The sequence below is a fragment of the Coturnix japonica genome, chromosome 17 (assembly GCF_001577835.2).
Source record: "Coturnix japonica isolate 7356 chromosome 17, Coturnix japonica 2.1, whole genome shotgun sequence".
Classification (NCBI taxonomy): Eukaryota; Metazoa; Chordata; class Aves; order Galliformes; family Phasianidae; genus Coturnix; species Coturnix japonica.
The window spans coordinates 4,447,386-4,460,027 of NC_029532.1; the positions used below are offsets into that span (position 1 = coordinate 4,447,386).

The following is a 12,642-nucleotide window of genomic DNA, read 5'->3' on the forward strand; positions in this document are numbered from 1 at the left end:
CTCTGGAAAAATAGGTTCAGTCAGGCTGATGCTATTGTTCTCGCTCACAGATTGTGTGTTTCCTTCCCACAGATTGTGTGTTACATTTACTTCACACAAATCATTGCAATTCTCATAAAGATTGCTGTTCCATTCCAGTGGAAATGGCTGTACCAGGTATTTGTCAATAACACAAAATACATCCATCCCTCTATTTTATTTTACTTTATTTACTAATCTGTAAAAATAACCCCACCAAACCAAGTCCTTAATTTGTTGTTCATGTTGTGGTAGAACATGTCAGAGCTCAATGATGCATTCTGGCTTCTCCTCACTAATATCACTGATCACTCCTGATGGCAGGAGTGGATTTTTCAAGTCCTGTTTGACCAGCAAGACTGCTGGATTATACATGAGATGTCTGAAAGTAATTGCTTTATTGATTTTAGACTTTCAATTTAAAAATGTCTGAAGGAAATTAATCAAGAACATAGAAAAGAGGGAAAAAAAAAAATTACTTAGGTTTGCCCTGTGTAATTGAGGCCCTGGGGAGCCAGTGAAATAGACTTTTGCTTTTCCATTTACAGGCTTTATTTGCCTAGTGACTTTTAAATACTTGATTTCTTAACATATAATCCAAGTAACTGTGCAGGTAGTCTGTGGAATATATTAACTGTTGGAAATGTCAGACAACTTCAGGATATGGTGTTCTTTTTTTTCCTTGGCTTTTAAGTCTTGCTGAACATCACTGGAGTGATGTCTAGAGTTGAAACTGAATATAAAGTGATGGGAAAATTTGAAAGAACAAAGTGTTTGACAGCCTTTACCCTGGGATTAATGATAACGGGATAGAAATTGCTTTTTTATTTCTGCTGTGACACAGTCTTCTTGGCCATTCAATCTTGAACCTTATGAATGAGGAGAAGTGTTTTATGACCATGAAGAATTACAGGAGTGAGTTTCAATCTTGTGTCTTACTTACAGCTGCTGAATGAAATGGCCACGCTGGTGTTCTTTGTCCTCACTGGGTACAAGTTCCGTCCAGCATCAGATAACCCTTACCTGCAGCTTTCTCAAGATGATGAGGATGATTTGGAGATGGAAGCTGTGTAAGAACCTCCTTTTACTACCTCTTCCTTTTACTGCTGAATGTAAACGAGATGATGTAAGGCCACTTTGGCTTTGAAGTTCAATCTAAAGATCTGCAAAAGCTTATTTTAAGTAACTCTGCACTGAGATGGGGATTTTAGCAGTGCTCTTCAGTGTTCCATTCCATGCAGCAGACCATGAGGCACCACAAAGGCAGTAGGACTGAATTAGTGAGGATAAACTACAAAGTGGGACTCAACATAATCCCTGTCATTTCCATTGCAGTGATTTTCTGAGGACTTATTGAAAAACACTTTTTTTATATAATAAAAACTGCCCTAAGAAATGCAGCATACTGAAAGCGTTGAGTATAGTTATAATTACCATACCATTGCCGCTGTAGGAGCAGAACCAGCCTGATCTCATAGTAGTTATGCATTTCGTGCATAATTGCAGTTCATGTTCAGACTCAGAAGTCTGTTCCTGAGAGTTTCATTTCAGCTTTGCAAGTGTCCTTTACCTGATTTTGGGTAGAATATCTCAACACTCCTCTTACTTTTATTGCAGAGGCAAAAAAGTCAGAATGTGTTTGCTGCCCTCGTAGTTAGGTCAGCAAGAAGTGGAGCTTACTGGGGAATTGCTACAAAGATAGGTTTGTGAGGGGGGATCTGCTTGCAGTGTCATGCAGGGACTTAATTCTCTGAAATGTCTCTAGTAACAGATCTTATTGCCAAATGCTTTGTTATTTTACTTGATCAGGTATTTTTTTAGTTGTAATAAGAAGCAACCTTGCACCATACAGTGGTTTCACTGGTTTGGAGACGTTGCCCAGTTTCAGAGAGACTGCCAGAAACAAGCCTAAAGAAGGTTGAGTGAACGAATGGAGTGATTTATAGCTTGCAGTGGGGATACAGATGTTACTTGAGGATAGAACTCTGTGAGCCTCTTCCTAGTAAGGCATTTTATGCTTTTACGTTTGGAGTTTCCACTGTTGTGCTTTGTGGGTTGCTCCCCTTGCCTTGCTGGAATTGTTCTCATCTGATTCACATGAGTTTTATTCCACGTGGGCACTTGGCAGAGGATGATTTCTTAGTGTCTTGTGCTGTCTCCCTTGGCTGCATCAGGGAGGTTAAGTTTACACGTGTTTGAAAGGCATGGTTCACACACCTCCTGTAATAGGTGAAGCACTGCAATGCAAGTGTATTAAATTACTTGTTGATTTGATCTTGCTGGGTCTTATTTTTGCTTTTATAAATATTAAATGTTGTTTCTATGGGGAAAAAAACGTCAAGGCTTTATTTGAGCTAGTGACTAAGTGCCTGACTGCATCCTGAGTAACCACTGTATGAGTGTTTTGTCTTTCATGTGATAAATACTGACTTGTCTTCATGGTGCTCTGCCATGTCATCTTTACAGGCTTTACGGTGGTGGGTTTTTTTCTAACTTAATTTTTTAATCTTTCCTTTTTTTAAACACTTGCTGCAGAAGCATTTAGTTACTTGAGACTCAATATAGTCAGCAGAGCTCAAAGGTTACCGTGCCTGATTTCCAGCCTTGCTCTTCTTCCAGCAAGAAGATGCTTTTAAGTGCAGCTCTTTAGCTGAACGCCAGTTTTCGTGCAACGCAAGCTATACAAAGCTATGTTTGGCAGGCAATGTAAATATTGCAAAGGACAGTGTTGCAATCTGAAGGGTTTAAAGAAAAATAAAATCTGAGGACTAAGTGCCTGTGACAGATGCAACGTGGGGCACAAATCTTCCCTTTGTAGCAATATTTGAAAATATTTTATAGATAAAGAGCAGTGAAGGTGATTTGCAAACGATTGCAAAGGTGATTTTTGTTTGTTTTTTTTTTCCCCTTCCAATTAACATGCTCTAACTTGGGAGAACGCATCCACAAATGTTACAGGACTTTCCTTCCAATTATACCAGGCTCAATAGAAGCTGCCCTGGTGAAGAAGAGAGGATGACTAAACCTGAACTAAGGACTGGGTCTGTTCTTTTTCAAGCAGGGTCAATAGCCATTCATCATCAACAAAGTGCCTTTCTGTGTATTTTGTGTTGGGCAGCCTCTTGAGCCTGTTCTGTCACTATGTGGGCTTGTTCCTGACAGTTTGTTAGACTAAAGTACTCTGTCTGAAAAGGTGCAGCCACACTTGGCAGGAACAGTTGTCAGGCTTCCAGTCCTAATGCCATTTCTGGGACATGGACACAAAAAATTAACTGTACAGTCGATAAAGTGGGGTGAGGAAGGGGAGAGGAAGCAGTTCCGTGGGTTTCTTTTTTACTCTTGCAGTAAGCTATTTTGTTAGCTTAATAATCATTGCTTTAGATGTTAGGTAGCAAAGAGCTCTTCTGCAATCTGAGTTGAGATCATATTCATAAGTGTATGTGGGGTTGGGATATTTCCACTGAAGGAGGGATTGCAGGGATAACTGTTGATGCTTAACTGAGTATATCCATTTTGCTGAGTGCATGGAGACTGATTCTGTATTCTCTTAACACCCCCTTACAGCCTCAACATAGTGAACTATTGTGGTAATGCTGACCTACCTTTGCTCATGCCCTGGGATCTGGAGTTTCTCTCTGTGTCATGAGACAGCCTGTTCTGTGCAGAGACTTGAAGTTCTGATGGGTTGCTTTGCTCTGCCTTCTCTGTTTGTGCTTTGTGGCAGACTGATTCATGATGTTCTTTGTTGGAAGTGATTTTCCTTCCCTCTGACAGCCACAAAGGTTCTCTGGAGGAATGGTTTAGTGGGAAGGGTTTGTATTTTAGCAATGACTGAAATGCAGAAGTGCAATTCAGTGAAGTGTTCAGTTGGGAAATGTTTCCTTGCAGTATTGCAGGTCGGAGCTGAAGTTCTGAGACTGCTCAGAGCATTACAATGAGAGTTGCAGTGATCTTGACCATAGCGCTGTTACCTTTATTTCATGGGCTTTAGAACACATTGTCTGAACTAATTTTGAGAGGGAAGAGAATTTCCCATTGTACGTGAGCAGTCAGTCGAAATCAGGCCTTAAGATCTGCACTGCTCACTTGTCCTTAGACAAGAACAGCACCTACCAGATGAGCAGCCTTTAACAGCTGAGGGATCCACCCAGCTCCCAAAATCTCACTTTCATTATGTATCTGTTTGTCTCATTCCTCCATGAACATGGGAAGTGGGTCATTCACATTTGACTGTAACCTCTGATGTTTTGTCGTCTTCTTGAAACATAACTTTGTAATTGTGCTGAAGCTCAGTGCTAAAATCTAGGCTGTGCCTGGTGGGATCCTACTTGTGAGTCAAGTGTTAGCACTGCTTTGGTGTCGTGCATGGGCGAAACATCTATTTATGTATCCCAGTATGATTGCTGTTGGATTGTTTTGGCAGCGGCTCATTTCTTGGTTTGTAATTGTAATCTTAAGCTCGCCCCTGAAGAATCAACATTTAGTTCCTTCTTCTGTGTTTATGAAGTCAATTATTCCTGAAGAGTAAACTTCATAGTTGTTTTTCTGCATTGTCCTGTAATTTTCAGGCCATTACTTACTTCAATTTGCCTGAACCTTTCAGTGTTCTAGTCCTGTTCTCAAATATGTGCCTCTTAGTGTCTTCTGCAGATTTAATAAGCAAGTTCTCTATTCCATTACCCAGGCAATTACTGAAAATATTGAGTAGAAGTGAACCCAGGACAGACCTCTCTGGAACCACACTCAGTGTTCTTTCATTTTTGACAGGAAACCATTAAATACATCTCAATGCATGTTTTTCCAATTTGTTCTGCCTCCGTGATGATAGTTTTGTCTAGCTCATATTTCCCAAGATTTTTCCTATGTGACAGTGGGAAAGCTATTGTAATTGAGGAGAACTTGTGAGACTTATCTGTCCTCTGTTCTGAAAAGCATGATGTGATCTCCTCCAGGCAAATGTTCGCTAATTCCATCTTCTTTAAGCAGCCTGTTTGTTTTCTCCCTTTTTTATTCCCTACCAAACTAAAAAATGGAATTAGGTCTGTGCTCTTCTGGCCCCTCTTATTCCATTAAATACAAGTTCATCTAGGCCTACTCTGAGATATCTTAACATCTGGTGGGTCCCAGTCGTGTCACCATTAAGAGTCATAGGATGTACTGGTTTTTGTTTGGGTAAATTATTCTTAGAGGTCATAAAAGCTGATCTCTAATGTGAAGATTACTTCTCCTCCAGGGTAATGCTGTGAAGATGCTGTTAGCTATTTTGATCAGATATTCTTACATGGTGAACAGCAGGTGAAAGCACGTAAATACTGACAGCAACAACGTCAAACAGGGTAGTTTTATGTATGCTTCCAGGCATCCCTTGTGAATGCACTGTGCTGTTGGCGCTGTTAGTTACAGCATCCACAACAACCTTTGCAGAACATCTGTAGGAAAAAATACGTGCAGAATGAGAATCACACTGTGCAAAATAATGGAGCAAATGTCTGGTGTGTGAGAATAGCCTGCTTTGTGTGCTCAGGGAGGAAGATACAGGGTTGAAGAGCTTGTTGGATAGCCAGGGTAGTTCTGAGAATAGTGGTGCTGTTCTAGCCGGATAAAAAGATGAGTTTGAATGGTGTTTGAACAGTATTACATGGCTTTGTAGTTCACTAGTCAGATTGCCATGAAAAATACAGACTTAAAATAGCCTGGGTTGAAAAGGACCTCAAAGAACATCCAGTTCCAACCCCCTGCTATGTGCAGGGTCGCCAACCAGCAGCCCAGGCTGCCCAGAGCCACATCCAGCCTGGCCTTGAATGCCTGCAGGGATGGGGCATCCACAGCCTCCTTGGGCAACCTGTTCCAGTGCGTCACCACCTTCTGGGTGAAAAACTTCCTCCTAAGATCCAACCTAAACCTCCCCAATCGCAGTTTAAAACCGTTCTCCCTTGTCTTATCTCTATCCTTCGCATGGATTGGTATAACTGGAATGGCCTCTCAGTTTTCGTTGCTGTTCATTAAGTGCTTTGCTATGAACAGAGCTGGCGTGCATTAGGCTAGTAATGATCACTTGGGGCAGCATCTGTGATGCTTGTTTTTTAAACAGGAACAATGTATTATACATGTCAAATGCACAACTAAGTCTAATGCAGAGTTAAGGGTGTTCAGCTGTAAAGTTTCTAGGCAAGCTGCTCAAGCTTTAGCATATAAACAGCTGGTGTCAAGGTGACAACCCCATATATCTTCAAATATGAGCAAATATTGTAATGCTTATTCCATTGCAGTGTCTCTAATACTGTTTCAATAGGATATTCTCTAGCACAAGGGAAATAATTGAATGATGCTGTGGGTTCATATAAAGAAACTTCCAAGCAGAATGCTGTTTAGATCTTGTCTATTACCATCATTTCATCTATTCCACCATAAGAAGCAGCTTTTTAACTATGGAGCTACACTTGTTCTACTGGTACAAGTGTGTTAAATGTTTGTTTCTGATGCTACATCTGGACTCCTAGAATGGGAAGCTGTGAGCCCGTCTACATTTGTCTGTTCTATTTTAATGGCAGATGAGGAGTAATGAGACTCATCACCATCAGTGATGTGTCCAGAACGGTATCTGGTCTGCAAAATGGTAGTGGTAGGGAATAGAGAACATCCAAACTGGTAGATCTGGGTTAAGAGACATTTAGGAGAAGTGTTATTTGATCAGTACAGGAAAAGCATGGGCTATTGGTGAAACTGATGCTGCAGCTCAAGTTCTCTTCTGATGTTTCTTCTTTTTCTTCCAGGGTGACAACTTCTGGAGTAATGGAGGGCATGAAGAAGGTCAAGAAAGTGGTGAATGGTTCAGCAGAGCCACGGGGCGAGTGGGAAAGCACAGCATGATGGACTGGACTAAGGCAGCACTTTCTCAGAAACTTTTTTTAATTTATTAATATTACTTTCAGTGGAAAGGGAGCGTTTAGCACTTCCCAACACTGAAACTGCAGAGTGGGGTGTGTCAAGGGGGAGCAAAGCAGTGCAGAAATCTTAACTATTCCTCTGATTATTAAAAAAAAAAAGGCATCTCTTGGTACCTGCAAGGAGTGTGAAGCTTTCCTAGGGCTTTTGGGCAGCTTATTCTTTTTTTCCCCTTTCTGGATCAGTTTGGTATTCTTTGCAGCTGCATTCTTCAGAATGTGCAAGTCTAATGTGAAGAGAGACCTTTAGTGTGTATGTAAGATATATATTTTATATAATGTGCATAAATATATATATACACACACATGCTAAGTAACACTTATGCTGGGAAATGCAAAGTGTCACAGAAGGTGGGGAAAAGAAGATGAGATGTAAGTATTTTTTTTTAATATATATATAAACTCTCCTTTTGGCTTGGACAAAATATTGCGAAGCAAATGAGTTGAAACAACTACAGTTAAGACTAAGTGGGCTATGGGATCAGGTGACTTCCTCCAGTCCTCACATCAGTTGGAACATTGATAAGTGTCTTGTCTAATTTGTGCAGGCTTTTACTTGAATATGTCAGGTTTTCAAATGTATTGCTACGTAGGAAGCAAGCGACTGTTTTCCATTAAAAGCACTAACTTGTAGCACAACAAGTGTTAATGTGGATTCTCCACTGCTAATAGGATTGCTCTTGATTCGCACCCACCTGATGGGAAATACACAAAGTAAAGGACTGTTGCCTATATTTAGGGGTCTGCCGTGCTATCTAAAACATGGAATTCTAAGCCATGACCCAGAGTACTTTGTTTTACATTCTGAAATACTTTAAAGATTTTTCAGAAGATACTCCCTGGTACAGTGGAATAGTACCAGAATCTCCAATGGAAATCAAACCAGCAAATGTACTGCAGCATAAATCTCTGGTTCTCCATTATTCTCAGTTGCTTTGCCTCTCTGGGTGGCTACATACACCTCCCTGGCTGTGTAGAACATGGCGTTGATGTATGAGATGAGCTGAACTGGTTGGAATGGTATTGCTGTCAAATTCAGGCAACTGCAACTCCCAGTCTAAGTGGTTTTTATTTTTGTTTTCAGAAAAGGAGTGAATTATGGCTGGAATACACAAATCTTAACTATCATCTGCAGATCTGCAGTGTGATCTTTAGAGTCATGTTACAAATGCATTTCATCTCCAGCATTCTGGTACTGCTAGAAGGGCACATTGGTAGCTGTAGTAGTGAGGCATAGTAATTGGTTGTTAGTTTGTAGGAGGGTAGAAGTGGTTCGCTGATGTAACAAGGATGAGTTCTAAGGAAAAATAAAATTGTAACTCATTGACCGAATGAAGCCTTAATCTTTATGTAGAGCTGTGAAGAGGTACCTGTTGAGTAAAGTGCTCCTGTTGGTAACAGGGATGGGCATCTTCACAGAGCTTCAGATGTGCCAACATCTCTTAAACTCATTTGGGAATTAGCTTTTCTTTTTCTTATTTGACTGCATCTCCGGGGCACAATGATGGAAGGGCTGCCATGACTATGGCTGCTTTGTCTCATTCTTTAACTTAAGAATAGGGTGGGATTTTTATTTTGTGGAGTTGCTTTTTTGTTTGTTGAAATGCTGAACCACTTCTTTCTTAGTATTCAGTGTGGGTAGTAGAGCTCTTAGCCAGAAGCCTGTACCAAGACTTGCTGTTTGAAGAGCAGCACTGTTTTCTTTGACAGCAAGTTCTTTTTTCCTGGTGTTGATTTTATTCATCGTGGAAGTAGTAGAAATTAATCTACCTGCTTTGATACCTGGAACTGTTTTCTCTTCAGATAAAGCATGAGAATAACCTTCTTATCTTGGTGCAGAGTCCTCTTCTCTATTTTCCTCCTTGGCTTGTAACTAGACTATAATTGCAGCAGTGATGCTTTGGCGTTTGCTGTCACTGTTTTGCAGAGATACAGTTCAAGTGAAAAGAGAGCCTACACCACAGAAAAGGCTGTTACGTGATCAATGAGCCTTCTAGATTCCTGTATGGAAAGTTCTTTTCCATATTTCATAGCTGGGACTTGAGCAATTGAACTAGAAACAAGCATAGGTAGCCCTAGCACATTGTGTGGTTAAATACCTGCAAACTGGGGCCTCTCATTCTTCGTACAGATGCTCTGTCCCTGGGGAAGTATCTCTGTATCCAAAGGGCTGCTGAGACAGACTGTGAGCCTTGTTCAGAGTTGTCTTCTGGAGACACAGAGTCAGTTGGCATGGAGGGATGTAAGAGATGAGCGTTTACTATCAGGAGCAAAAGTGCAATAATGCGCTGTTAGTGTGAACGTGATGATGTCTTAGAACCTGTTAATGTCATTTCTGAATGAAATTGGAAGTTCTAATGGGTGCAGCATTCACTCCCAAAACGTTGGTGGCTGTGCTGGGTCGTGGTGTGCACTGAGCTGGTTTGACAGCTGGCTTTTCATACCTTAGCATCGGTGAATCGCTGATAGAAGAAATGCTTTTACCTTCATCTCGGGTTTCTTTTTGGCTGAAGTTGCATCAAGTGTAGCTGTGTCCACCAGCACCCTCCATAGTCAGAGGCCAAAAGATCGGGGATTTCTTCTTTGTCTTGGCACAAAATCCTGGTGGTAGCGCTCTGAAAGTGTTCTTAGAAGAGCTGGTTCCGAGTTCAGACCTGAGCCTTAGCAGTCAGCTACAGCTGGCACTTAGTGCAGGACGCTGGCTGGCACTACAGCAGGGACTAGTCAGTCCTATTCATTAATAAGGAAACAAAACGTGGGTGAGCAAGTCAAAAAACAGCGACAAGTTTTCTTAGTGCAGCCATTTCCAAAGTGAATTTGCACTTTTCAGTGTAGGAGTCCACAAAGCAGGTTGAAAGATGTCCCTGTAGTGTTGCATGATTAGACAGCAGCTGCTGGGATGTTGGAGGATGGAGAGAGCGCCTGCAGTTGTGCTTTGTGCACAGCATGGAGTGTGCTGTGCCATAGAGCATCAGAGCGAGGGCTGCTCCCTCCCCCTTCCTCCCAGAGCAAGCCCACATCTGCATGACTTCCTATCGCTGGTGAAAAGCAGCAGCTTAGGGGCTCACCAGGCAGCATAATCACAGTGCTCACCTCTCAGATACTGAGTGTGCTTGTCTGGTAGGAAGCTCTGCCCTTCACATGCAGGGGAAGTAGAAGAGCTGCTCGTGGCTGTACAAATCATCCTGGGATAGAGCCTTACTGCCTGCCTCTTATTGAAGTGAACAGCTGAAGCAGTCACTGAGTCCACAGCAGTGTAGCTGACAGGGGTCCTGGGAAGGGACCCCTGCTTTAATTCTGGCTAAGTGGTTGTGAATGCATTCACACACATTGCTGCTGCTGTGCATCCTCCGCAGAGAGGAACAAGACTGCTTCACTCTTGAGTTGTAATGCAGCTTATGCCCCAGTAAATCCCTATTGATGGTGACATGCAGATGCCTCTATGCATTCCTCCTTCCCGCTCTGACTGTTAAGCAAGCTGTCTTCCATAGGAAACCTCCTTGCAGCGCAGCTGCCAGCCTCTTGCATTCTTCAGACTTGAAAACATTTTCCTTGATGTTCATCAAGAGAAGTATTAAAAGAAAGGAAGACATAATGGGGTCATCTGGAATGTCGCTACTGCTTCCTCAGAATGTAGCAGTTCTGGTTGAAGAAGCCACATGCTGTCCTATTAAGCTGCTCTTTAATGTTGTCATCTAACTCAGCGTGTCACGATCTGTACAGCACATTGTTCAGTGTTTCTCTCCAGCTGAGTGCCCTGTTCCTGGATTTCCACGCTGCCATACCCTGGGAGCATGTTGTAAAAATTTGCTGCATTGCAGTATTTTGTCTTGGAGCTTGTAATGTGGAAGATGTATTTTTCTAAGCTAGGTGGTGGACTCTCTGTAGCCTGAGCGTGCATCCACCTTGTGTTGCAAAGTACTGTAACATTCCTTCTGGACATAAAGGGGACATGTCCTAATCACTCCAGCACGCACTAGAGTCCAATGGAAGACTCTTAATGTGTTAACACTCCTTTTTCCTTATGGTACACTTCTCTTAAAGAGGAGCAATGCAGGCTGAACTGTGGCAAACAAATAGACAAGGTGCGTGTCTGTTTGGAAATTGCCCAGCTGCATTAGAAGCAAATACTGGGTATTTGTAGGTTCTGTTGAGCTCTATGAGAACTGAGGTTGCATAGCTCTTACAAAACCAGGTGGATGTGCAGGTATTGAAGGAACTGCTCCTTCAGTCTGCCTGCTTTGTCACCTTCAGTTTGACCTGTAACAATAGCTAACAGACTACTGTTACTTTAAAGCCAACGTGTTTTATTGATTCTACCTTCTGACCTCCATTTCAATCATAAAACACTTCCCTGTTTTTCAGCATGGAGATGTGGGTGGCAGGTAACAGTGATGTGTGAAACACAACTGGGCTTAAACTATCCAAGACCCGCAGCCTGGTGTGTAACTTCATTAACCTGAATGCTTCATGAGAGCTGAGGTGCTGCTCCCCAGGGGTACTTGACCACTGTCTGTGTGTTCCCTGGGGCTGGTTGCTCAGTTGGTTTAATCTGGCTTTTCTTGTAGCCATTGGGTATGATGCAGTTTTGGCTTATTAATCACTTAGAGATATATAGAAGGCTGTGCATTCCTCCCCTTTTCCCCTCCCCCTGCGTAGTTTTATGCTTGGAAATAGCAATGATCCTGTAAGAACTCCACGTGATGTGTACTTGCAAGTGGGTGGAACAGGGTAAGAAAAATACTGAGATGTTACACTTGTGTAAATTGATGGAACCAGAAGAAAATGGCTGAGGAAGAAGGGGCGCTCCATGTAGGTTGACTGGCTTAAGAACCCACTTATGTTCTGACTGCTGCAATCCTGTAGAAAGGACTGTTCTAAATAAATATCTCCCTGTGGGATTTCACCTGGTGCTGTGCTCTCTGTGTAATGAAGTAGAGCCTGACCTCCACCTTATCAGCAGTGCTTCCTCCTGTAGCTCTGATAGCTGAGCGTGGGGCTGGGACCTGTTCCGTCAAAACAGAGGATGGGTCTAAATGGTTTTCCTTTCCCTTCAGTACCTATGAATAATTAATTCTAGATCCTCTTGTGTCATTAAGCAGCTTTAGGGCACCTTGTACAATGTAGCTCTGAATTCATTTAGTAAGTGATCTCCAAAAAGAGCTCTCAGAGACTTCCCTGTACAGTAAGGTCCTCTTCCTTTTGGTTTTTGGTGACCTATCAATAGCCTTTTCTTCTGTTCTTCTTCAGATGCACAAATAACTTTGGTTTGTTTTTTTTTTCAGTATTTTTTAAGCTTTATTAAAAGAACAGCGAGCAGTATTTGGAGCGAAGCAAAGTAGGTATAAATCAGGATGGTCTGTGCAACTTGGCTTCCCTGCTGTGATCAAATGTATAAAATAAAGACTGAATGACTAGAAAGTTTAATGCATTTTGTTTTCTGCTTCTGAATTGCTGGTAACCAAGATGACCTTTTGATTTCAGAGCCTTTTTTCCCCCCATGCCTGACCTCCAATTGCAGCTGTTAACTTTCCATGGGTACAGGGCCAAATCACAGAGCAGCTGTATGCATGTAATGGATGGGAGAAGCTTTTTGTTCCTGGGCTGCTGCAGGTGTTCCCTGAGCTGCCTTGTCTTCAAGCAGGAGGATCTCCATTACCCTCATGTTGTACTGGACCTG

At 42.1% G+C, this 12,642-nt stretch overlaps 1 protein-coding gene across 1 annotated transcript in view; it reads left to right on the forward strand.

The window, feature by feature from the left end:
* The window catches only part of GPR107 (G protein-coupled receptor 107), a 33,808-nt gene extending 21,419 nt beyond the window's left edge, over positions 1 to 12,389 (forward strand). Inside the window, exons 16-18 of the mRNA XM_015879221.2 lie at positions 73 to 156; positions 964 to 1,088; positions 6,792 to 12,389. Of these exons, the coding sequence (XP_015734707.1) occupies positions 73 to 156; positions 964 to 1,088; positions 6,792 to 6,888 (306 nt within the window). The 3' untranslated portion in view covers positions 6,889 to 12,389. The remainder of the gene's footprint in view (positions 1 to 72; positions 157 to 963; positions 1,089 to 6,791) is intronic.
* The last annotated feature ends 253 nt before the right edge of the window (positions 12,390 to 12,642 follow it).